General features: G+C 34.9%; 3 protein-coding genes across 6 annotated transcripts; all 3 read left to right on the top strand.

The window, feature by feature from the left end:
• The first annotated feature begins 2,513 nt into the window (after positions 1-2,513).
• On the top strand, positions 2,514-4,485 carry LOC107874549. Its single transcript, XM_016721314.2, has 2 exons — positions 2,514-3,635; positions 4,238-4,485. Exon 1 carries the CDS (start codon positions 2,719-2,721, stop codon positions 3,628-3,630), a length of 912 nt encoding a protein of 303 aa, XP_016576800.1. The 5' UTR covers positions 2,514-2,718; the 3' UTR covers positions 3,631-3,635; positions 4,238-4,485.
• Positions 4,486-4,918: 433 nt separating this feature from the next.
• LOC107873766 (methyl-CpG-binding domain-containing protein 4-like) lies at positions 4,919-5,818 on the top strand. Its single transcript, XM_047414619.1, has 2 exons — positions 4,919-4,954; positions 5,232-5,818. The coding sequence occupies exons 1-2, from the start codon at positions 4,919-4,921 to the stop codon at positions 5,796-5,798; spliced, it is 603 nt and encodes a 200-aa protein (XP_047270575.1). The 3' UTR covers positions 5,799-5,818.
• A 9,269-nt stretch (positions 5,819-15,087) lies between these two features.
• On the top strand, positions 15,088-25,088 carry LOC107875251. 4 transcript variants are annotated; one of them, XM_016721882.2, is made up of 4 exons: positions 15,088-15,244; positions 16,052-16,134; positions 17,023-17,237; positions 24,376-25,088. In XM_016721882.2, exons 3-4 carry the CDS (start codon positions 17,027-17,029, stop codon positions 24,915-24,917), a joined length of 753 nt encoding a protein of 250 aa, XP_016577368.1. In that variant the 5' UTR covers positions 15,088-15,244; positions 16,052-16,134; positions 17,023-17,026; the 3' UTR covers positions 24,918-25,088. The 4 variants fall into 4 exon arrangements, with proteins under 4 accessions (XP_016577368.1, XP_016577369.1, XP_016577370.1 ...); XM_016721884.2 differs by having other exon boundaries at positions 15,094-15,244; positions 17,027-17,237; XM_016721883.2 differs by lacking the exon at positions 16,052-16,134 and having other exon boundaries at positions 15,092-15,244.
• Positions 25,089-26,115: the final 1,027 nt, after the last annotated feature.

Below are 26,115 nucleotides of genomic sequence, written 5' to 3'. Positions count from 1 at the left end.
ATTGAGATGGTTCGGACACGTGAAGAGGAGGGGCATGGATGCCCCGGTCCGTAGGTGTGAGAGGCTAGCGTTGGATGGGTTTAAGCGGGGTAGGGGTAGGCCGAAGAAGTACTGGGGTGAGGTGATTAGGCGAGACATGGAGCAGTTACAGCTCACCGAGGACATGACCCTAGATAGGAAGGTCTGGAGGACGCGAATCAGGGCAGAGGACTAGGGCCAGCCTGAGTCGCTAGTGTGGGGAACTACTTGGTGGGGGTTTATTCATGTTAGGAGTCCGTGTCCCATGTTTTATTATGGATCTGTGTGTTTTCCTTTGTTTTAGATTACTTATGGGTGCCGTATTTATGTTATGTAATCTTGTAACCTTGTGTTGTGCTTTACTATGTGTTTGTGTGGTACCGCGTGTCTTGAGCCGGGGGTCTATCGGAAACAGCCTTTCTACTTCTTCAGAGGTAGAGGTATGGACTGCGTACATCCTACCCCCCCAGACCCCACCAGGTGGGAATACACTGGGTTTGTTGTTGTTGTATATATATATATATATATATATGAAGTAAACGTACAATCTTTAAAATTCTCGTCGATATTTACTTGACAAGTCGATCTTATTCTTTGAGTCAAACTAGAACATGAATATACTCTCTCCGTCTCAAATTATCTATCCCAAATTTCGTAATTTGATTTCTCATTTTATTTGTCTTTTTTAATTAATCAAGAGGAGACAATTTTGTTTTTTCATGTTTTACCTTTACATTAATTATTTTTTTCTTCAAAATTAAAATGTAAACATTATTTAATAGGAATACTATGATAAACTCGATATGTTATTAATTATTTTTCTTAATCAATATGTCATCTCAATTTAGGACGAGTAATTTAAGACGGAGGAAATAATAAGCATTAAATGCATACAACTTAAAAAGCTCATGTGATCATCTTCACATAGTCTTACATTTCTATTTATAGGACTATAGTATGAAACATCTATTACTTATGACAATAAAACATTGCGGAAGTAATATAATGGAAATAAAAACATTGCGGAAGTAATATAATGGAAATAAAGACAAATTGAGTTTTAAATTGAAGGAATTTAAAGAGATGGCCTTTTAGCTTTTTAATATTGCACATTTAATATAATTAAAAGAGCTAGATGAATGATTTTTCTTAGTTTTTTTAATATTGGCATAAATAAGAAAATAATTGAGAAAAAAACATATAAAAATTATATTGTTTTCCACTCTTTTCCTTTTTCCTACTTATAAAAAAAAAATGAACACTAAAATGTTCTATATCCCGCTTTGATTTTTTTCAGAAAATAAAAAAATCATCAATCTTCTACTCATTGATCTAAATTAATTCACAATTTATATTGGTGAGAACTATAATGAGGGTAGACGGATAGCTAAAAAAGAGCAAGTTAAGACGTTTTTGGAGTTACACTATACTCATGAAAAAATTCAAATTTAAGAGTGGAAGAAGCCAAAAGACTTTCATTGTTATGAGTTTTTTTTTTTTTTAAAAGATATAATTTTATAAAATTCTTATGTAGAATATCGCTAGCACTATACTCTCTGAAAGGTAAAGAGGTATATCAAGTTTTGATGAATATTTTTGGTGATTCAACTTTATATTTGAAGACTTTCCACTTTTAAGAAGGCAAAACAATTTGTCAATTTGTATTTAATTAGTTAGAGTTCTATAACATTTTGATTTAAATATGTGTAAATTCGCTATCCAACTTTGAAGATGAAACTTTTAACATTTAGTATAAAATATGAGACGAAGATAATATAATATAATGTATAATTTAAATACGATTATTAAATTAGATAATTGATTAAGAATTTACTCAATGAAATAGAGATAAAATTTATGCAATTGATTCAATTAATTGGTTTTTAACAAAAAAAGGATTCCGACAATTATATAATCTAAAAAGTATAAGAATAATGCGATTGATTTAATTGGTACATATAATCAATCGGTATTCTTATAAACTCCTGAAATGTGCATGTTCTTGAAAAAAAAAAAGGGGGAAAATATGCGAAAAATATCTGTACTTATGCAAAATTTGCAGTTACGCACCCTGAACTTTGAGGAGATCTCATGAGTCCCTAAACTATTTTTTATCGTATTTAACTGGCATATATTTGCCTCTTATTAAACATTTTTTTCTTACGCGCTCAATGTGCGTGAAATACATGCAGTGATCCAAGTGCCAAATAGATGCTAGTTAAATACGCTAAAAAAATGGTCTGGTGGTGGTGGGGGGTCATAGACCCCCACAAAGTTTAGAACGCGTAACTGCAAATTTTATCAAAATATAGGTACTTTCGCACCTCCCTTAACCAATATATATATATATAATAAATGAAAGTAATATCAATAGTTAGAAATTTAAAATAAATAAATAAAGAAAATATACCTATTAAAAAGGAGTGTTGATCATTTATTTATTTATATATATGCGTGTATTAACAATGTTATACGTAACACATTTATGTATATCGCTCTGTTAGACAATCTGATGTATGTTTATTTCAGCCTATACTTCTTATTACTCTTATTTGTGTGTTTATTCGACTGTGCTTTCCTGTTTACACCTCTTATTAGCAAGTAGCATTGCTACTCGGTCTATGCTTTCCTGTGCTTACATAAAGCTTTCAGCTTTGAAACTTTTTTCAAATTTTCTCTCTACTGTGTCAAAAACAAAAAATGTGTTTCTCTTTCTTGTTCGTGCCTTTCCAAGTGTTTTTCAATCATCTGTCTAATCGTGATAATCGTCAGCTCAGAATTGTGATTTTCAACTTGGGTGTTGTATTTCTACTCATTTCAGGTGTTTATATGATGGTTCACTCTGGTCCCTTTGAGGACCAAATGAAAAAATACGGCGTCATATCTGGTTATTCTATATCTGCATTAGTTACATTTTTTGTTGGTATTGTTCTCGGCATTTCTCGCATATTCTTAGAACAATACGTGATAGTTGGAAATTTTTTCCTAATATCATCTGCTTGTGCAAAATACTGGAACTACTTTGGAGTTGTGGTGTTTACCTTCTTAGGCTACGTGTTTAGTGATTGGTGTCCTGCTCCCATTTCAAGGCAACTACTATATGCATTTTTTTGCATTGTTTTAACAACTTTTTTGATAAAAATGCTGCTTATTCCGGTTCACACTGATTTGGGGTTATTAGATTCGATGATTTCGTGGCTCATGGTTTTTATGTATAGAGACTTCAAAAATCTTAAAAAGTGGGAGGATGTCTTGATTATCGTGACTTGTACGCTATTGTTAGTCTTGAAAGCATCCTACGAGTTTTATCTGATTAGAAGGTCAGAACGAGCCGATACAGATTTGGAATCTCAGAATGCTATGGATGTCTTGGAAACTCGGTTGAGGGCTAGTGAAAGTGAGTTGGAAGATGTAACAGAGAGAATGAACAGGTATAAAAATCAATTAGTGGTACAACAAAGCAGAATTACACAGTTGGAAAACCAATTGAGAGGCTATCAACCTGAGACGTGCAGTACAAGTGAAGCGGGGCATCGGCTGAGATGGTCACCAAGGGAGTCGGGCAGGCTTAACCGGAGGGCGTCTACCCTGGATTTTCCTGGTTTGTTGTAGAAAAGGTAAAAACCTCTTCGTTTAGTTTTTTTTTTTTTTTTTTTTTTTTTAAGTTTATGCATAATTTTAGCATTCATGTTTGAATTGAGTTTGAACGTATTTCAAGTGTAATGGCAATTTAATATGTGACATCATGGCCGGCCGCCGGGTTTAAACTTCTATGTGCTCTGTAGGATAAGGTAATCTGTTCTAACTTGCTGCACTATTTTAAGTGGAGAATTTGAGTAGATACGATTTGAACAAGGGGTGCTTAAAATTCCTGTTAAGTTTGATATTTCTGCATGTTATCTGAAGATCTGTTTTCAAAATATATCTTAACTAGTTTTCCCAGAGGAACATTTGGAAGAGGGGAAGTAATTCGTTCACATCCTATAAGGTGTCCTTTAAATTGAACTCCTTTTGTACTCCCTTTCTGATAATGATATGCCAACTTCTATTTAGCGCAGAAAATCCATTTGTTGAATACCTTAAAGATGCCATTTTAGTTAGATTTAGCGCTGAACCTAAGTTGCAGATGTGGTCTTATAATGTATAGCTTGACGTGCATTCCACCTCAAAATTGCTTGCTATTATCGTGGTGGTGCATAATTCTTCAAACTTTCAACAGGCCCTTCGTAGCATTGTGATGGTTTCCTATCAAAAGGACAAGTGGAGCTTGAAGACGGCGATTTCAATTTTGAAGATGATTAGGATCCCAATTCTATATGACGACCTTTTCCTGTAAGATTGGTCGTCAATAACATACCATCATGTTATTAATTTTGTGGTCTTAATGCTAGCTGGGTGTATATGCATACCAAGAATATTGATCCTAGCATATCTTCAAACTTCCTGGTTTATATGCATTTCAAGAATATTGGTCTTGGTGGGCTGGATTTTGCGTTTTCCTAACTTTCTTGGAGATGCTAAATATGTTCTTCTTGTGTTTCTTGCAAATGATCTCGTAATGATTGCTGGTGGTTTCTTTTTAGTCTCATTCCCTTTGTCTCTACGTGGGTTTTCTTTTGCCTTTTTGTTGAACTCATTATTTGTAGTGTAAGTTAATTTTGGTTTCATGTGGGATTGCATTGTAGTCTGTTCTTTATTGGCATTGCGAGATGTTGCCTTTCCAGTTAATTGGTGTCAAGTGAAACTTAGAAATTATCGAATGATGTCAGTCAATGAAAGACCAAGTAATATCCAATTAGACAACAACATTAGCGAAGAGACTATATAGTAAAGCTTGAATTCATGACAATGTGGTTTAAATTTGTATTTCTTGCCGTAGATGATACTGAGAGGGTCAACGATGGGTCTGGTTGTAAAGATGTTGGAGGCTGACACTGTAATTACCAATTATACCAGAGGTCGTTGCAGATCTATCTTGATGACATTGAGAGGTCAGTTAATAGCAGTTGTGGCATTTTAGGTTATATGTCCACATCTACAGGCTATCAACTATGTATACCCTTTTGAGCATAATGCAACCCCTGTAAATACGTCCACACAAATTGTACAGTAAATACACATAGCTAGTAAGTATTCAATTTGTGAGATACAAATTACAGGATTGTCATGTGCTTATTTACCACCATATTAATGAGCTATTCCAACACAGTTAGAGTTTGCGGAAATTAGGAAAAGGTTTGTTGAAGAACCTTTTCACTGACAACAAACCCAATGGTTCTTGTGATGATCCAGCTGATATCGAGTATGATCCTCGTTGGACTTGGATAATTGACAAGCCAAATTTGCCTAAAACCCCCTCTGGGTTTAAGAGAAAACTATGCCTGAGGAACGATCACTCTAAGATGGATGCTTACTATATCGCTCCTTCAGGAAAAAGACTAAGATCCCTTGTAGAATTGTGTAGTTTTCTTCAACAAATTCCCGAGTTTATTGACATATCAGTCTCGGACTTAACCTTTACCAGCCCCAAGGTTATGGATGATGCTACATCCTCTAAGGTTGTCCTTCCCAACTCTAGCAACAAGGGGGCAGTTAGCAGTAAAAAAATGAGTGTGTGGATTGAGCTGGAATTGTTCATCTGCTTTGTAGTTGCAGTTAATAGTCTTGTTATGTTTGCAGTATCAACTTATTCGCCAATTATGCTATTTTCTATCTCTTTGGTTTACAAATCTCTTGTGTATGGTAAAGACATCTTAACTGTTCCATTCACCTTGTGTTAGAAAGGATTTGATTTGATATTAAGGAAGTAAAGAAGGGAATATCTTTTAGCCTTCTTTACTTTGTTTTAGCTGGTAATTTGCCTTCTTCACTTTGTTTTAGCTGGTAACTCGACTATTCCTTTTCCTTTCTATGTATGCTTGGCCTGTATTGAAACTATATCTTGGCTTGTCAGAAAGAGAATGCACATTCATTTGATCTCGATCCTTGTGGATCAAAAGGCAGACTAGATTGTACCTGCATGACCGATCTCTATGTCAAAGTACCGGAGGAATAGTGCCCAATCATATGAAATGCCGCAAATTGTTTAGCAATAATTCACTTGTAGTATATTTATCTCTTCTCCATGAAAATTCACTGAATTACTGTTATCTGACATTAAGTTTGCATTCACAACCTCTATTGACAAATTTGTATGGACAAGAGTTCCAAAAAATGTTGGCCTGGAAGTATGGGGTTTCGACGATGGAGTAATAAAAAAAAAAGAATTTTAAGGGGAGGAAGAAGAAAAGGTGGGAGGGGAAATTAGGTGGCTTGGGGACAACAATAAGAGGGAAAATTCTAATGGGCTGAGGGAGAGGTGATCCCGATTGATAGGGAAGAAGAGGAAGGTTGAGCGGGTGTGGTGCGAGCTATAAAAGTAGGATTTCCTTTTTTTTTATTGGCTAAATACTTTTCTTATTACTATTTTTAACTTGGAATTTATTTTGGGCCCGTATCCCACACTATTCGAGAGTCACTAATTTTTTCATTTTGTGTGGAATACCTATCCTACAACTTTGTTAAAGGTTCTAGTAGGAAAAAAGGTCTGTTGAGGTAGTAGTAGTCAGTATTTCTACCGTATATGTAGTAGTTCAGAGTCCGGAGATTGTATGACTCATTCTTTCCTCAATCCTGATGCAAGCTTAAACAAAAATAAAAAATTACATATATATATATATATATATACACATGCTAACTTTAACTTATTACATTACATCCCATATTGAAATTTTTTTTTACAAAAATCTCAAATTAATTACTAAAATCCCTAGCTTTTTTATTTTCTCTTTCTTCCTTCTTATACATTCCAAACAACCATATTTTGCTCCATATTTTCCTCCTAAAATCTTGCTACCTTTTCTCTCCATTTATTTAGTATGCCATCTATGATTAATTGATTATGAGTAGCAGCTGTAATTCCAATTTTACATTCCCTTCTTCCTCACCATTTCACTTCTCCTTAACCACGGATTACACTTTCTCTACTCGAAATCCATAAACCCAAAATTATTTTTTTTCTTTTTCAAAGAAAAAAATAAATTAAACCCGAATTAATCAAATAAACACTCTCAATAACAAAACAAAATCAAATTGAAAAAAGGCTTTGATTATTATTTTGCGTAATTCTTTTTTTTTTTTTAATTTGATTTTTTTGTTAAAGGAATTTATTGTGTATAGATCTTGAACAGTGATGGCTTGGAATGTATTCAGATTTCTTACGGCCCTTAAAGGATTGGGTCAATTATGAACTTGTTGGTGTTAGGTGTTGTGGGTGCTTATTACGCTGTTTTTTTACCTACTCTGGGGGACGAAACTAAAGGCCAAAGCCAAAGAAAATATTTACTGGGGTTTTCTCTTTCACTTATTGAATTTCCCTTTCACTTATTTGTTAATGATTAAAACAACATATTACTAATTAATCTGAAATTATTGTTTGAACACATAATACGTTTTCTGTTATGTACCTTTGCTTATAAGTGAATCTTACATTTAACTAAAGACTAATACGTTTTAAACGTATGTATTACATAACAGGATACGTATTGTAAAACGTTTATTACTTGTAAAAAAATTACAGAAATTGTTAATATCATGCACATTTATAATGTATGATGCTATATCATACATTGATACGAATGTATAATCAAATATTATACATTCGTAAGTCTACTGGAATGGCACAGTTTCACTATACATTGTTTTGAATGTATAACAACTTATTATACATTCAAACATTTACTGGAGAGACACACATTTATTATACATTGATTTGACTGTATAAAAACATATTATACATTCATAAATTTATCAGAATGATATTGTATATAATTTTATTTTTTTAAAATTGAACTCAGTTAAATTTCGTTATTGTATTTCTAACCTCATACATGTTAAAAACGTATAATGCTATATCATACATTTATCACACATTAACTATTAATGTACAACATTTTAATACACCGTGCGTTTCAACAATTACTTACTCCTATAGAGGGTAAGTTACATAGTTAATGTGCAACTTCAAGTTATATGGTTACAAACTATGATATAGGGAAAAAGCATAAAATTTTTATACTAATAATGATTGATTAAAGATATTAACATCTATAATCAATAAAAAATATATATATTACTTGCTCCAGCATTCAAAAAAGAAAAAACTAATAAAAAATGTTTATACAATCAAAATCATTCAAAGCATCCGCACATAGAAAACCATATTATATTCTTCATGATTTCTTTGGAAAGAAATCGCAAGTCCTGCGGTTGTGATCGACTCGTCCGCATTTACCGAAATTACTATTGCGTCACTTTTGTATGACGTATCATTAATTTCTAACTCCCAAATTTCAGAATGTCACAACAATATGGGGATATTCATATTAATTTTACTAGTATTGAAGAACGTATGTAGAAGAAGATTTTAGTAGTTTTGAAGATTGGGTGTAGAAGAAAATGGTTGTTTTTTGGATTTTCAGATCGTGAATTACAGGAAAAAAAATTATGTATAACAAGATTTTTAAAATTCAAATATCAGTTACATGTTCTATCAATAAATGACTTAATGTTGGCTAATTACTTCCTTTAATTAAGGAACTATAAAATAATTAAAGATTCTCTTAGCTTAAATATAGGATTAGTTGTTACATCATGCATTCGACCAATGTATAATATGTGACCGAATGTATGAGTATGTTTGTAAAAAAAGGGAGAGAGAAAATAACAAGGGATTTTGTGTAATTATTTTTATTGTCTAGGGGATTTATGTTGTTTATCCTAAAAAAAAAAAAAAAAAAAAAAGCAGGGCCATGTTTGGTAAGGTCATTCACCATAACTGAACCAGTGTAATGTTTTCATAAAGATACTGATGTAAAATATAACTTCCTGTATAGAGAATGTGTGAACACCCAAAAGGCCAAAAGATGCAACTTGGCCTTTGTTTGCACAAGAGAATATATAGAGAGAGAGCAGCCAGATACAATGTGGAAAGCTAAGAAAGAAATGAGGAAAGCAAGAATACACTGCCAGTTTCTCCGAAATGGGAAATTTTGCAATTTCGATTGTTCTACTCATCTAAGTGTGAATGTGCCTAGCGTTCTTAACAGTTAAACCAATCCGAATTGATAATTGGGCTATTGGCTTAACGATTTGATTATTGGGCTGTTGTCCCAAGTTATTGCATTATTAATGGGTGAACTACAACCCTATGATAATTTATTAAATTACAATTTTACCTTCAATATATGAAGTATCCTAGCAAGAAAAAGTGAAGAAAGTGTTATTCAAATTTAGATTAAACTTGGTTGCTTTACTTGAGCTAGTTCTGCCCGCTCATTCCCCTTTACTCACTTTTCTTTTAAGATAGCATAACCATAACATATGAAATTTTCCGTGTGAGATTTTAATGGTTAGCCTGATAATTGAACCAATAACGATCAATAACCGATTTCTTAACTATTGTTTAATGATTTAACATGTCTATAAATTATTAATTGATAAGTAAAACCGATAACTTTTAAAACCTAAGAGGATCGATGGATTAACACTGCTATCTTGTTCATAGTATGTTCACTGAATATTCTAGTCGAGAAACACCATCATTATGCATTTTTGTTTTCTATATACAACATGCTTTTGTAAGTTCAACCTTGTCATATTTGTTTAATTAACACATCACACCCTATGCTTATGTTATTAAAAATAAAATTTGCTATCCATAAGCAATCAATTGACATATTTTTATTCCAAAAGCAGTACAAAATATTAATAAATACAACACATTACGTTACTCGTTACTCTCTGATTCCATCCTTGTACAACAATATCATTGCATGAACATATTAATGTACAAGATAAAAGAAGCGAGGAATATTCTGAAAAAGAAAGTGACAAAAATTCTAAACTCCAACTATAAAGAAGATACAACGCGTTCAATTTCAATTTTAACTCTTCATTTCCTTGTCTAGGAGTACAACAATCTCTCTCTCCCTATATATAAAAGAGATCAATAGTTAATCCTATGTGACATATATTAGAAGGCTTCAAATATATTTATCTTTTTTATGTTTTTTGTGGCAATTTTTATCACATTTCTTCCATTTTTATGATATATAAAATGCCCTCAAAAGACACTTAATAAATTCTCATAAATTTGAATCATATTTATTTATAGTTGACTAACTTTCTTAAACATTACATAGTTACAAATCAGTTATTATCTCTTCAGCTTTCCGCCTCTTTTCATATTCCCATAAAGTTTTTTTTTAAAAATAGTTTCTCATTTATTTTAAAAAATAAATGAAGAATGACAATAAATAAGAATTAATAGCAATCTCTATGTATTCTTCCATCTGTTGCCTCCACAATATAAAATGAGCATATTCTTTGCTCTGCAAATACTTCTGTTTATTTATATTTTTTTCGTTCATGAGCATTTTCTTTATTTTCTAGCTTAGATTTTTCTATTTTTTGAATTTGATGTTTATCCATTTGTTGATATTATCTTAGATATATTTTTATATTGTTGTTGAATTTCATTGTTTAAGCATATGAAGTTTTGTATAATTAATTTATTTTATTATTCTTATTAGATTGCCTAAGAGAGTTTGATAATCTGATGCTTGCCAGCGTTGCTTCAATCAAATTGTAAAATGTACAAATTAATTATTTTGTCTCTCACCAATGTCTTGTGTTTGAAAAATTCAGGGTGACTAATGAAAATCGTAGTCATTTATTTGTAACAAATTTTACAGATTAAAACTGAAAAGTAATATTATTAGCGGGATATCAATCTCAATATTCAAGGTATTATTCTCATTAATTTTTCCTTTTATCGGTTATTACAATGTTTCATTCACATCCAACATTCAAGGTGTGCTTGTCATAACGTAATGTTTCATTTTTTTTTTTTATGTCTATTGAAGTTTGCTACTTTTGGAATGTGATAAATATTTAACCTGTATGTGTGATATATATATATATACATACATACATACATATATATATATATAGAGAGAGAGAGAGAGAGAGAGACACACACACATATAGAGAGAGAGAAACCTCGGTACCATGTAACAATGATCACTTCTTGAAAGTAGATGATAAGTTTTAAATCTTCATAAGCTCTAACATGTAACAATATCTATTTGGTGTATTTTTTTTTTCTGAGATGGTATAAATTAAAAAAAATTGGACAATATATAAGGTAGAAAAAGAGATCTTATATATAATCTTTCATTGAGATATATGTAATTTTTATCACTGTCAGATTAATAATTTTTATTTCGGTAAATTGTTTACTCTTATTAGTTAAAGGGTATCCATATAAATGAGATTTTCATGATATTTAAAATTTAGAAAGTGATGTTTACCATATTTTTTCGTTCAATATATACAATTCTTAGAATAGCTAATACTCAATCATGAATAATGATATCTTTATATGTTTTTGTCACTATAGTGATTTGAATGATATTACTTTTTGGTTGGCATTTTTTTTTTTTTTTTGTAGAAATTGAATTTGAGATATCGAGCTTTTGAAAGCTATTTTAATTGTTGGGAGAGATGGTAGGTATCTCGTGAATTTAGTCTAGGTGCGCAAAAACTGACCCGTTATCAAATTATCAGAATGAAAAAAGAAGTTATTTCTATACGTTGATTGTCTCAAAATAATGAAATTTCATATACTAATTAAAATCAGTAAAAGAATTAAGTATCAAATACTCACTTCAAATATTTTCTTGCTTAGTCGGCATTTGAAAAGCCCATGTCAAAAAATAGTAGTAGTGATGGATGAAAAAAAATCGCACATGACATAAAACATTGTAGATCATTTCTTAAATTAACATCACTAATAACTCATTAATAATATGACACCTCTTTGACCATGATTTAGTACATCAAACTTTCTTTTTATTTTTTCTCATTTATTTTGTTGTAAAAATATTTTTATAACTCACACTTTTTATTTTTCACAACTTCTATTCTTAATTAGTATTAGTATCATAATCCAATAATTTTATGTTTGTAACCTATCTTAATTATGTAATAATTAAATTTATGACATCTTAAGATTATACCAAAATAATATTTCTATCTAAATTATAAATTTACTTTGAGCTTCGTTATCTTACACTCTTATAGTGCAAAGGTAAGTTAGTTTATCTTTCCATGTCATAAACAGAAAGAAATATTTCAAAAATGATTTAAACTTCTTTTTTTATATTTAAATAAATTTTTTGGTAACAATATATTTTTCTCTTTAAATCATGAAATTTGCATCTCAAGTTAGTCTAAGAGTTTTGCTCTGACTCGAGAAATCGAGAGATTCATATTTGGATATTAAAAAAAATATATTGTTAATTTTAGTGCAAAAGATATTATATATATATATATATAATTTCAATTCTTTTATGAAGACTAAATTTGTAAAAAAATAAATAAATAATATCTATTCATTAATATTTTAATGATCGCGTGAAGCGCGACTATATTCACTAGTACAAATAAAAAAGGAAGTTAATTGTCGGTACAAAAATTAAGAGGTGCAAATAACATTAATGATATTAATTAGGGAAGTAAGAAACGTGCAATCATAAAAGAAGAAATTGAAATTTTTTTTGGAAAAGAGATTAGTGACATTGATGATGAAATAATTAAATACAGTAATCTTAATATTTCATAAGGTTTTAAGGTGAGATTTTAAATTTCCAAAAGAAGGAAAAAACTCAGATAAATCACAAAAAAGATAAATATGAATAACGGTCTTTGAGATATTTCACATCAGCAGCTCCTTGTTTCTTCTTTATTATTATATTAGGAAAACTAGCCGCACTTCGCACGGTGTGAAAAATTAATTATTTGATGTAAAAAAGTTAGCTATTTTTTTCGATTAATTTTATATCCACTTTAGATTTATTGTCTGACCATAAAATTATAAGTTATTATAATTATATTATGAAGAATGTTCTCATTTCGTAAAAAAGAAAAAATTAATAATTTAATATTTTTTAATGATGGATAATATATTCTTTATCAATAAGTTAAATATATTATAATAACAATTTTATTTCATTTACATTTACAAATTAACTTTATTATTGCTACCTCAATGTGAGGTAGGTCTAAGTGGAACCAAACCTGTACATGCACCACTTGATCCTAATCTGAGATTGACCTCAATTGTGTATGATGCTCATGTGAAAAGTTCAGAAACAACACCAGAAGATAGGCCACTAAAGGATGTTGGAAAATATCAGAGGCTAGTAGGAAGACTACTAAACCATGACAAGAGTGGACATCTCATTTGTAGTGCAATTATTAAGTCAATATATGCATGCACCCAAGGAGTTACACATAAAAGCTGCAATGAGAGTGGTCAAGTACATTAAATTAGCACCTGGACTTGGTTTGTTCATGCCATCTCAAGGTACAAATACATTAACAGTCTTCTGTAATTCTGATTGGGGAAGTTGTTTACAGACTAGAAGGTCAGTAACAGGTTATTTGGTCAAGTTTGAGAATGCCCTTGTACCTTGAAAATTCAAGAAATAAGAGACTGCGCCAATGAGCACAACTGAAGCCAATCCAATTTTTCATGAAAGAACAAAGCATTTTGATATTGATTATCACTTTGTTAGGAAAAAACGGTTACAAGGTATGATTAAACTCATCATATATCTACAAAGGAACGACTGACAGATTTGCTTACCAATAGCTCAAGAAAGACTCAACATGCATATCTTTTGTCCAAGCTTAGTGTGAAAGACATATTTCAGCCACCAACACGAGAAGAGGTGTTAGAAATGTAACAGTGTGTACTGCATTATTCCTAAAGTTAGTGTACAATACAAAGTAAAAAAGTTAGTTACTAATAATTGTATCATACATATTAGTCGGTTGTACTACACAATTAGTTGGATGATTAGTGAGCTAAGATAACTTAGTTAGAATAGCTGATAACTCCTATAAATCGGATAGCTTGGTTAGCTTCTGTAGTAAGTTTTTCAGTTTTTTCAATAAGAAAACATCATTCTCTTCCAATCTCCTCTTATTTCTGTATTGTTATCTAGCTGCTTAATCTGCCATTGATGAATCTTAACAAGAACGTCTATTCAGGATACTTGAGATCCTATTATAATACTATTAATTCATCAGAGTATATACATACGTTGTGTATGGGATAACTATATATACTAATGTATATAATATTCTGTTGAAGTTATACTAACATAAGATAACTAACCGATAATTCATCTGAGTATATGTGAAACACGTTGAATTGCGTAATAATCATATTTTTGATGTGTATAATACGTATTTTGAATCTGATCGTAGATAGAGTGCGCGCGCATATTTATATACATATATACGTACTATATGTAGTGATGTACGTAGTACATTGTCAAAAGCTCTCTCTCTCACACACGGGCGCACGAGCGCTCGCGCACACACACATATATACATGTATGTATATCTCCTGTACTGATGTATATAGTACGTGTGTCAAAGATGATAGTCAATCGAATATATGTATACGTATATCTCGTGTAGTGATGTACGCAATAATCAAAAGTTAGCTAACTGAATAAATATATAAAAGTATATTGAATAGTACGTTGATATTATACTATTGAGGAAATATACTATTTGTGTTGATGTAGAAAAGGGTATACTGCAGAAGTCATAATAACGTAAACTAATTAACCGATAATTTATTTGATTAATATACTGTATTACGAGGTATTAATTAATAAAAAATTTCATCCTATTTTACGAAATGCATTGATATGTTATACGATTGAGGAAATAAACTACTTGTGCTATTGTGACAATAAAATAAATAATTAATTATTCAATTTATATACATTACATTAAATAATTTAAATGTTATTATAAATATTTTAGAATTTATTAATTTTTTAATAAAAATCGACAACAAATGATTATTTTTCTAATATATTTTTTTTAAAAATAAACCCCCAATTTGTGGTTGGTTTTTCCAAAGTTTTTTAATACCGAGCGGGCCCAACCATGACCCGACTCAACCGCCCTTTCCCTTCTAATTCAAATTATCCTAGCACAGCCAAAACAACCCTGCCTCAGTACTCTCAAACAACTCTCACTGAAGGTTTCTAATCTGCCCTTTTCCTACCTGAAGGTTTAAATCGGACGGCCATTCTCGTAGGTATGCTTAATTTGCCCCAATCCCAAGTTGATTCGTTGAATAACGTTTCTAATTTCCTACCTGACGGCAAAGTTTTTTATGCTCAAAATCTTTAATTTGTCTCAGGCCACAAGACTTTAACATTTGTTATTATTTTTGTTGTTGTTGTTGTTGTTGTTTGCTGTGTTTCTTTTTCTTGGTTTCTCTTTGTGTTGGGATGCGTTTGAAGACATTTCCTTATGTGAGCGTTTGAATTTTTTGGTAAAGATTGAATATTTATTGCTCAAAATCTTGGAAATTGGAAGATGGATTTGCATAGGAGGGATTTCAGGGTTATTGTCTTCCTCTCTGAGCTCCTTTGTTTATGGGTTTGAGAATTTTGTTTCATTTTTTTTAATTTCTTATGGGTGTTTGCGCGGTTAGAATTTTGCCTCTGTGCCTGTATGTCAACGGATTTCTTTTCTTTTTCTTTATTTTATTATTTTGCACAAAAATTTGAAGTTTGTTTTCTGTCATGTATTTGAGCATTTTGGTGCATATGTTGGAGGCGTTGAGGGTACTGGATTGGGTTGAGTCCTTTTCTTTCTTTTGTTTTTGTTTTTTCAAAGATGACATGTGTTTGTGTATGTTAGGATGGTTTAAGCTCTGTGTGTGTTGGTTTCTATTCTATCACTTCTCTATATTTCAATTTCACTGTTTTATCTTCCCTTCCTTTTGCTTGTCACATTGTCTGAACTCAAATTGTCTTGATTCTAAGTTTTATGATATTTAATTTAATAAATTAAGATATCCTTTGTTAGAAAATGATTTGATGTTGTTTTTTGACAGTACACCGAATTAGGAAAAAAGAATTGCTTTCCTATTTTTCGACGATCATTTGTCTCTTTCTCTTCAACTTAGGCCTAGAAAAAGTAAGTTGATTTCTCTCTATTTTCTTGTAGTGAAGTCTTTAAATAGTGTTAAGTTGGGATTATTTGTTGTAGAAGGCTTTGAAAGTCATAGACTTTGTGATGATTATATGGTTTGAGAGGGACATGTGAACTAGTGATTAGATATTGCTTTATTAAATTTATTGAATTATTTGACTTATATTACAATTGAGAATGTGAACTAGTGATTTGAAAATGGTTAAATATATTGATTTAAAATTATGAACTTGTGACTTGAAAATAGTCAAGTGTAGTTACTTAAATTGTGAAGTCTTGTGACTAGAAAATGGTTAAAGTGTAGTTGCTTGTAATGTGAATTAATGACTTGAAAATGATTAAGTGTAGTTACTTGAAATTGTGAATTTGTGACTTGAAAATAGTTAAGTGTAGTGACTTGAAATGTATACTAGCGACTTTAAAATGGTCAAGTGTAGTGACTTGAAATGTGTACTAGTGACTTGAAAATGATTAAGTATATTGAATTGAAATGTGTGCTAGTGACTTGAGCCACCCTTAATTTATGCTAAACATTAGCAAATGTCTGTTTTAATAGTGTATATTTATGTCATCTACTCAAGAAAAAAAAAGGGAAAAAAGATACTGATCTAATTTGTTGTCCAACTTTCAAGAATTGTTCTTCATCTTCCATATCTCTCTGTTACGCTCTTTGTTACAGTTAAAAACTAAGCGTGCTTACTCTTGATTTGATTTTTCTTTTTCCCTTTCAACAAGAGTACATAAACAAACTATAGTAGTAATATTTTATACTGTAATTGGGGAAGGGGAACAACCTGGACCGAATGTGTAATTGATCAATATATCCCACTTAATTAGTACTATTTCAAGTGGATAACTTGTATGTATGTGCAGCTAGATGGGTGATGTTCTCCCCGTACGTGACTCTCCCCTTGGTGGCATTGTGATGGTTTCGGCCTATCATAAGTGCAAGCGGATGTTGAAGAGGGCAGTTTCAATTTTGAAGATGGTTAGAAACCCACTGGCAATTGATTCTCGTCTAGGACTTGACAAGGCTACGTATGAAAATTTGATCGATCCTACCAGGCATCCCCATCACATACCACCAGGTTATTAATTTCATTGTTTTGATAGTAGCTGTGTGTTATGCAAACCGAGAATATTAATCCTAGCTCGGACATCTTCAAACTATGCATATCAAAAATATTGATCAGTACACTACTAGAAAATGGGTGTGTGTCATTGCAATTCTGTTGCAATAAATAGCAAAATGGTTGCGATAGACTATTTCAACGGTTTAGGGTCCGACACGTCCAATCGTGTTGCCATAGATCTATTGCATCGGTTTTAGCTCGACCATAAAGAAATGTGCACATGATTAGCCAAGAAGTGCATCGGTCATTCTTGCAAGGAGATTCTCAATAGACAATCGATGAGATTAAATATATAGAGAACATCCAATCATTTAGAGACTGAGGTTGAATAGGACATGAGGAAAACAGCAAGCTGGGAAAATGGGAGAGAAAACTTGAAGATATAGGATATACGGTGGGAGGGGTCGAAATTATAATTATGCAAAATAAATAATTTTACATCGAAGAGTTACCTCAGACTGACCATTTGATTCCCAGATAAGCCTGTTAGTAAAGATGGATAAACAAGGTCATAACTAAAAGATTAGGCCAAACATATATTACAAGGTTATAGTTATAGAGAGGAAACATGTAGGGAGATGCTTCAAGTCTGCGTAAGGAAAAGCTTATGTCACAAGTTCATTAATACGTTAACTCTCAAATACCCATTAATTAACTAAAATACTCTTTTATTTTTCTCCTTTACATATTAGATAATGTGTTTGTGTGATATCTTGTGCCTTGAGCCGGGGGTCTTTCGGAAACAGCCTTTCTACTTCATCAGAGGTAGAGGTATGGACTGCGTACATCTTACCCCCCCAGACCCCACTAAGTGGGAATACACTGGGTTTGTTGTTGTTGTTGTACATATTAGATAAGTTTATTCACGAACAAGGGAAAATCAGATGAATTCTTACAAGGAGAAACTTTAACAAAAATGCATGACAAGTATTGAAGTCAATAGTTAAATAGTAGAGGTTTGCTACCTATTGTTAGGAATGTTTATATAAGATCTAACCCGCCTTACTCGTATTTTTTCTCTTTTGAGGTTTAGTTTTATTATTAATAAATGGCCACCGAACATACTATCTAGTGGTATAAATTTACTTTAAAAAAAAGTAAATAGAGAGTTGTCGAATTAATACTACACATTGAAGTTCGCACCTTCAAAACTAAGTTTAGTTGCCTTGACATATTACAACAATTTAGCTAAAAAGTATCTCACTGGGAGCTATATCCTTATGCAACGGATATGATTATTGCAATAGGCAGGCCATGACCATCGGTTTGTAGCTGGTAGTCTGTTACTATAGGTCCATTTTTTAGCAGTGATATTATGTTCACTAAACTTCTGGGTTAACCATGCACTATTAGCTCAGTTGGCATATTAATTTGTCATGATTCGGGATTAGGTCATGTTAGAAATGGGCATTTGAGAAGACCCCTTAGCATATCATCATAAGCATATTCAATAACAACAACAACAACAAACCCAGTGTATTCCCGCCTAGTGGGGTCTGGGGGGGTAAGATGTACGCAGTCCATACCTCTACCTCTGATGAAGTAGAAAGGTTGTTTCTGATAGACCCCCGGCTCAAGACACGAGATACCACACAAACACATAGTAAAGCACAGAAGCAGATTACATAACATAAATACGGCACCCATAAGTAATATAAAACAGAGGAAAGCAGAGGAAAGCACACAGATTCGTAATAAAACATGGAACACGGAAGGCGGAATCATAACAGGAATAAAACCCCCACCAAGTAATTCCCTACACTAGCGACCCAAACTGACCCTAATCCTCTGCCGAAATTTGCGCCCTCCAGACCTTCCTATCTAGGGTCATGTCCTCGGTGAGCTGTAACTGTTCCATGTCCCGCCTAATCACCTCGCCCCAGTACTTCTTCGGCCTACCCCTACCCCGCCTAAAACCATCCAACGCTAGCCTCTCACACCTACGGACCGGGGCATCCATGCCCCTCCTCTTCACGTGTCCGAACCATCTCAATCGTGCTTCCCGCATCTTGCACTCCACTGAAGTCACACCACCCTTCTCCCGGATAGTCTCATTCCGAACTCTATCCCCTCTAGTCAGTCCACACATCCAGCGCAACATCCGCATTTCTGCCACCTTCATTTTTTGGATGTGGGAGTTCTTAACTGGCCAACACTCCGCTCCATACAACAAGACCGGACGGACTACCACCCTGTAGAATTTGCCTTTAAGCTTGGGCGGCACCTTCTTATCAGACAGCACCCCCGACGCGAGTTTCCACTTCATCCATCCCGCCCCAATACGGTGTGAGACATCCTCGTCAATCTCACTGTTACTCTGGATCACGGACCCAAGATACTTGAACTTATCCCTTTTACATACCTCCTGTGCTTCCAGCTTCACTACTACCTCAGTCTCCCGCCTCACGTCATTAAACTTGCATTCCACATACTCTGTCTTGCTTCTGCTCACCCTGAACCCTTTAGACTCAAGAGTTTGCCTCCACACCTCCAATTTGTCATTCACACCCCCTTGAGTCTCATCTATCAGGACTATATCGTCTGCAAAAAGCATACACCACGACACCTCCCCTTGAATGCGCCGCGTCAACACATCCATCACCAACGCAAACAAAAAGGGACTAAGAGTAGATCCCTGATGCAATCCTGTCAGGACAGTGAAATGCTCTGAGTCTCCTCCCGCCGTCCTCACCTGGGTTTTCGCTCCATCATACATATCCTTAATTACTCTGGTATATGCCAGCGGTACTCCATTCACCTCCAAGCATCTCCAAAGCACCTCGCTGGGGACTTTGTCGTATGCCTTCTCCAGATCGATAAACACCATGTGCAGATCCTTCTTCCGCTCCCTATACTGCTCCACCAACCTCCGCACCAGGTGGATTGCCTCCGTCGTCGAGCGGCCGGGCATAAATCCGAACTGGTTTTCCGAAATAGACACTATCCGTCTCAGCCTCACCTCGACCACTCTCTCCCAGATCTTCATAGAGTGACTCAATAACTTAATCTCCCTATAGTTATAGCAACTCTGAATGTCCCCCTTATTCTTATAGAGAGGGACCATGGTACTCCACCTCCACGCCTCGGGCATCTTTGCCGTCCTGAAGATTTCATTAAACAATCCAGTCAACCACCTTACACCAGCCTCTCCAACGAACTTCCAAAATTCCACCGGTATCTCATCCGGCCCCGTCGCCCTACCCCTCCGCATCCTGCGGACAGCCTGTCTAACCTCTTCTACCTTAAAACGTCTACAATAGCTAAAATCCCGACACTCCTCTGAGTGCTCCAGTTCCCCTAACACAATAGCTCTATCCCCTTCTTCATTCAAGAGCCTATGAAAATACGACTGCCATCTCTTCTTAATGTGGCCGTCCTCCACCAACACTCTACGGTCCTCCCCCTTAATGCACCTCACCTGATCGAGGTCACGACCCTTCCTCTCCCTAGCCTTAGCGAGTCTAAACAACTTTTTCTCCCCTCCTTTCTCTTGTAACCCTGCAAACAAGCTCTCAAAAGCGGCCGTCTTAGCTGCCGTGATTGCTGACTTCGCCTCCTTCCTCGCTAGCTTGTACTCTTTCCTGTTTACCCGCTTCTCCTCTTCGTCCTTACTTTCCACCAACTTAGCATACGCCCCTTTCTTGGTCCCCACTTTCTTCTCCACCTCTTCATTCCACCACCAATCCCCCCGACGGTGCCCGGCCCGGCCCCTAGAAACACCCAACACCTCACTTGCATTCTCCCTGATGCACCTTGCCGCCCTGTCCCACATACTATCCACGTCCCCCCTATCTCCCACGCAGTCACTGGCGTCAGGCCGCCCCACTTAATTCTCGGTCTACACTCCTTAGTCCTCCTCTTTCTATTCTTCTTTATACCCAAATCCATAACTAAGAGCCTATGCTGGGTCGAAAGATTCTCACTCGGGATGACTTTACAGTCCTTACACAACACCCTATCCCCTTTCCTAAGCAACAAAAAGTCAATCTGAGTCCTGGCTACCGCGCTTCGAAAGGTGATCAGGTGCTCGTCCTTCTTCGGGAAACTCGAGTTCACCACCACCAGCCCAAAGGCCCTCGCAAACTCCAGTAGGGTCGCCCCCTCGTCATTTCTCTCCCCAAAACCAAAACCACCATGCACGTCACCAAAGCCTCCCGGTAGCGCCCCGATGTGCCCGTTGAAATCCCCTGCTACAATAATCTTCTCCGAACTAGGCACGCCTCTCACCACGTCCTCCTAAGCCTCCCAAAACCGCATCTTCTCCTCCCCCTCCGATCCCACTTGCGGCGCATAAGCACTACACACGTTCAGGGTAAACCCCCGAACGACCAACTTAATAGTCATCAACCTATCGTTGATCCTCTTCACCTCCACTACCTGACCTCTAAGCTCTTCATCTACTAAGATGCCAATTCCATTCCTACGCCTGTCGCTCCCAGAGTACCACAGCTTGTAACCATCCACATCCCTAGCCCTAGACCCTACCCACTTGGTCTCTTGGACACACGCAATGTTGATCCTCCTCTTTCTAAGAATCTTCACAAGCTCTATGGACTTACCCTGAAGGGTCCCTATATTCCAAGACCCAACCCTCAGCCTACCGTCCCGCCCTCCACTACCCCCCGCGGCCAAACCTTGGCCCCCCCTCCCACTCCCGCCCTCTCCTCATCCCCCGCCCCCACCACGGCCCCACTACCCAACCCCCTCGGACATGACCCTATCCACCCATTACCGCCCACAGCCACAACTACACGAAAGTATAGGAAAATATACAGATATACACGGTGGTAGTATCAAATCAGCAGCAAGGAAATACAAGGCTCACACAAATTCAAAGGAATACTCCCGAAACAAAACTATACTCAATTAGGGGGCAAACACCCCCGGACTCAACACCCACCGCCCCAAATACAGGTTCCCAGCCAATAACCCAATCCAAAGCAGTGGAAGAAACGACCACAGCAACAACAGACAACAGACAATGTCCACAAATTCCACGCAAGTCAAGGTACAGGGGCTACTACTAGCATAATACTAAGAATGGAATATGAAATAATGAAATAAAATGGAATATGAAATAACGAAAATAACAAAGGTTAGAAGTCACCGGATTACGCTTGGAGCTGCGGCTGCTGGAGACGGAGCGGCGGGTGGTTGGCTGCAGGCCGAGGTTGGGGGAGGGCTGGTGTACCCCGCTGGGGTGGGGGGTGGGGGGTGGGGGGGTAAATCCGTCTGAGATGAACCTTGAACTGCATAGGGCCACAAGAAGTCTCCGAATCTAAATCATAAGACGATGTAACACCCAGAGACGGTTAATACGTTGAATGTATTGGTATATAGAGAGCAGAATGAGATATGTTTTACAGGAGAAATAGTCATTATAGTAGAAATCGAACATCAAGGATTACATATATATCAGTAGTGACTTTAAACAAAGTTTTTCTGTTCTTTAGTTCTGAACTAGATGGTACTCATGACTTCTGTGAAACACCACGAGCTATGTGGATCCAATCAACGCTCGACCGGCTAAGCTCCAATCTATGTTTGTCGTATGAATTGAGATTAGATCTGTCTGTCTAGCACAATCATCCTTGTAGAGGAAATCATAAGGTCGTCCAATTAAGGATCGAACCATTCCTATGTCTGCAAAACACAGGTTTCGGGTGTTGAGCCATTAGGATTCCTACCTTCTCGATTAATTATCTTATTCTCTTTAAGCCTATATTTTATCATCTTAAAACTATCAAACACCATTACAGCATTTAATTTCTATTAAGGGTATAATTTATCGTTGATATCGTTGTACCAAGACTTGCAAGTCATCTATTTCATCTTCCATATAACCATAAGGTCTATCAGTCTGTCATTAATTTCATATGCCCATCAAGCAAAATCAAGTAGAAGATGATCCTTGAATATCAATCAAAACCATTTAGGAAATCCTTTAACCATTTAGGAGCCAAAATTTCTCAAAATCATGTGCAAAACAGTTTAGCATAGGTCAACCCATTCATATTTCATCATAACGTTAACATAACATAATTCTTGTTCAAGTAATAAGGATACGTCGACCCAAAACATTTCATTTAACACATGTGGAGGTAAAGAAAACAATTAAAGTGATCTCTCTTAATTCAATTTGCCAAATAGTCAAAGTATACCTTAAGAAAAGAGTTTCGTCACAAGTTTATGCTCATCCCATAAATTTAAAATAAAATTTCAACTTTATCTTCAATATTTGAGATAGATAAACATACATACGGTTAAGAGATTATATATTCAAAAAGATACTTTAAAAATAGTTGCTTACATACCTTTTTGACAAGAACTTAGCAAGAGTTCTTATGGAGGAACCTTGAGCTTGAACCCTAAGAGTTTTTGAGATCTTGAAGCCTTTGGGGAGAAGAGTAATATTTATGTTGGTAAAATCCTGCCTTAGGAATTTAGAAAGGTTTTGTTTAGGTTGGGGGATAGTTTTGGGTAAGGAAAAGACCATAAGACCCTTAAAGACGTGTAAGAAAATAGAAGGATTTGCCGCTGGACAGAATCTTTCTGCCATGCTAAAATCGCAGAATCCGACCTCCATGATACAGAGATATAGTGGAGGTCCAGCTCCCTGACATTGTGAAATCGGTGACGTTGGAAAGAAGACTCAAAGACCTTTAATTTAATAAGTAATGGGCCACGTAACTCTTCATATTCTAGGAGAAATGCTCGTTTGAAGTTGACTGGTATAAGATCGTATGCTAAAACTAAATCGATCGTAAAACTCTCAATTCAACTTTACACTAGATGTTTCTTATGACCATGATTCACATCAAAAGCACTCACTACACTATGAAATTGATCTTAACACTTTTAGCTCATCGAGTTTGGGGCTTATACACGTACAAAAAATATTCAAATTCTAATAGGAAGTTCGCGGTGTTACAGATCAATGCCACTAATTTCTTTGCTGATGGTTTGGAGACAATAGAAGTTTCTCGTTTTTAGTTTTTGACACTAGTTGTGCATGTTGTTTAGTCTTGGTGTGCCCGGTTTTGTGCTGTCCTAATTCGAGATGCTAAATAAGTTCTTATTGTGTTTCTTGCAGATCCTCTCATAATGGGTAATGATTGGTGGTGGATTCTTTTTAGTAGCATTCCCCTTTTCTGTACATGGGCTTGCTTTTGCCTTTTTATTGTACCTGATGAGGTTACCCACTTTATTTTTCTTTTAAGTCTTGCTGGTTTTCATTTAACCGTGTTGTACTCTATTCTTTATTGGCATCGCGAGATGTCGCCTTTCCGGTTAATTGGTGCCAAGGCCAAATTTATGCTCGAGATCATTCCGATGATAGTTGCAGCAACCTTGCGCCTCCTTTTGAAGTACTACTATCTGAAGTACGTACTTCTGCTGCTATCCTGCACCACATATTTCTACACATTTGCTCACTTCATGCACGCCGCCTATGATATTGGATTAAGAGATGTATATCTCGGGTTAGCAATGGTGGTACTTGTTCTCAAGTTGAACGAAGAATTGTTAGCTGGTGCTTTGATCTTGTGCCTTGGTGTAAGTTTCTATAGATACGTGAGGTATCGTGCTCCTGAATTGCCTATTCATCATAAAAAGGAGATGGAATTGCCTTGTTGACCTTCCAAAATATCTCTTACATTATGACTCTTACATGTTACTTTACGATAATAGACGATAACATTGTTTATTATGGGAATTTGAGTTTTCTTTTTCTTGTAAATTCCCTTTCTTTTGACACTTTGGCTTTTGTAGTTGTCAATCATACTATAACACTATTGATTACTTTGATTTTATTCTTCATTAAATTATACTAATGATCTCGAGTGCACAAATTTTTCTCTAGTTTGTGTATTAGTGCACTCAGGAATGAAGAAATAATGAATTTTTGCTTCCTTAATTTCTAGATCCCAAAGTCTTTAAATATGTAAACTAACAAATCATGTAAATACAGAAATCTTTTTGGCAATGTAAAGATGTACAATAAGCTCTATTTTCTATCAAATAGAAATTGAATTATTACCATATTTAAGCCCAACCATCACAACTAATCAGTGCACCTTTTTAAAAACTCTCTGCCAGAAGAAATGAAGTCATTGATAGTAGCATGAATGGCTTTAATATATAAACTCATTATTCTACATTTAGTTAGTATAGGAATTAATTCTACAAACCCAATCCAATTATACAATTAATCCTAAATTAATTCCAACGGTCATTCTCCTTCACGTTTTCCTCTGTGTCAAGCGTAAGCCTTCTCTATCAAGTGTAAGCCTTTTATTTTGGAGTTTCATTTCATATTGTAGTATTTTCTCCAATAATTTGAAAGCGATTTCACTTACATACAATGATCTAATATTTATGGTATTTATGTCATCTACTCAAAAAAAAAAAAGGACAATGATCTAATTTGATGTCCAATCTTTCAGCAAGAATCGTTCTTCATCTGTAAAAACTAAGCGTGCTTACTTTTGCACTAATTTTTCGTTTTTCCTTTCAACAAGAGTACGTACATAAACAAACTAGTATTTTAGACTGTAATTGGGGAAAGGAAACAACCTGCACCTTTTGCTATATATTGTATGTAGATGGAACGAATGCGTAATTCTTAATTAGTACAATATATTTAAAGTGGATAACTCGTATGTATGTATGTGCAGGTGCAGGTGCAGCCAGATGTACGTGAGTCTCCTCTTGGTGGCATTGTGATGTTGAAGAGGGCAGTTTCAATTTTGAAGATGGCTAGAAACCCACTGACTGTTGATTCTCGTATAGGACTCCACAAGGCTATGTATGAAAATTTGATCGATCCTACCAG

The sequence above is a fragment of the Capsicum annuum genome, chromosome 6 (assembly GCF_002878395.1).
Source record: "Capsicum annuum cultivar UCD-10X-F1 chromosome 6, UCD10Xv1.1, whole genome shotgun sequence".
NCBI lineage: Eukaryota > Viridiplantae > Streptophyta > Magnoliopsida > Solanales > Solanaceae > Capsicum > Capsicum annuum.
The sequence above is the reverse complement of the archived record's forward strand: the minus strand, read 5'-3'. Positions and strand labels throughout refer to the sequence as shown.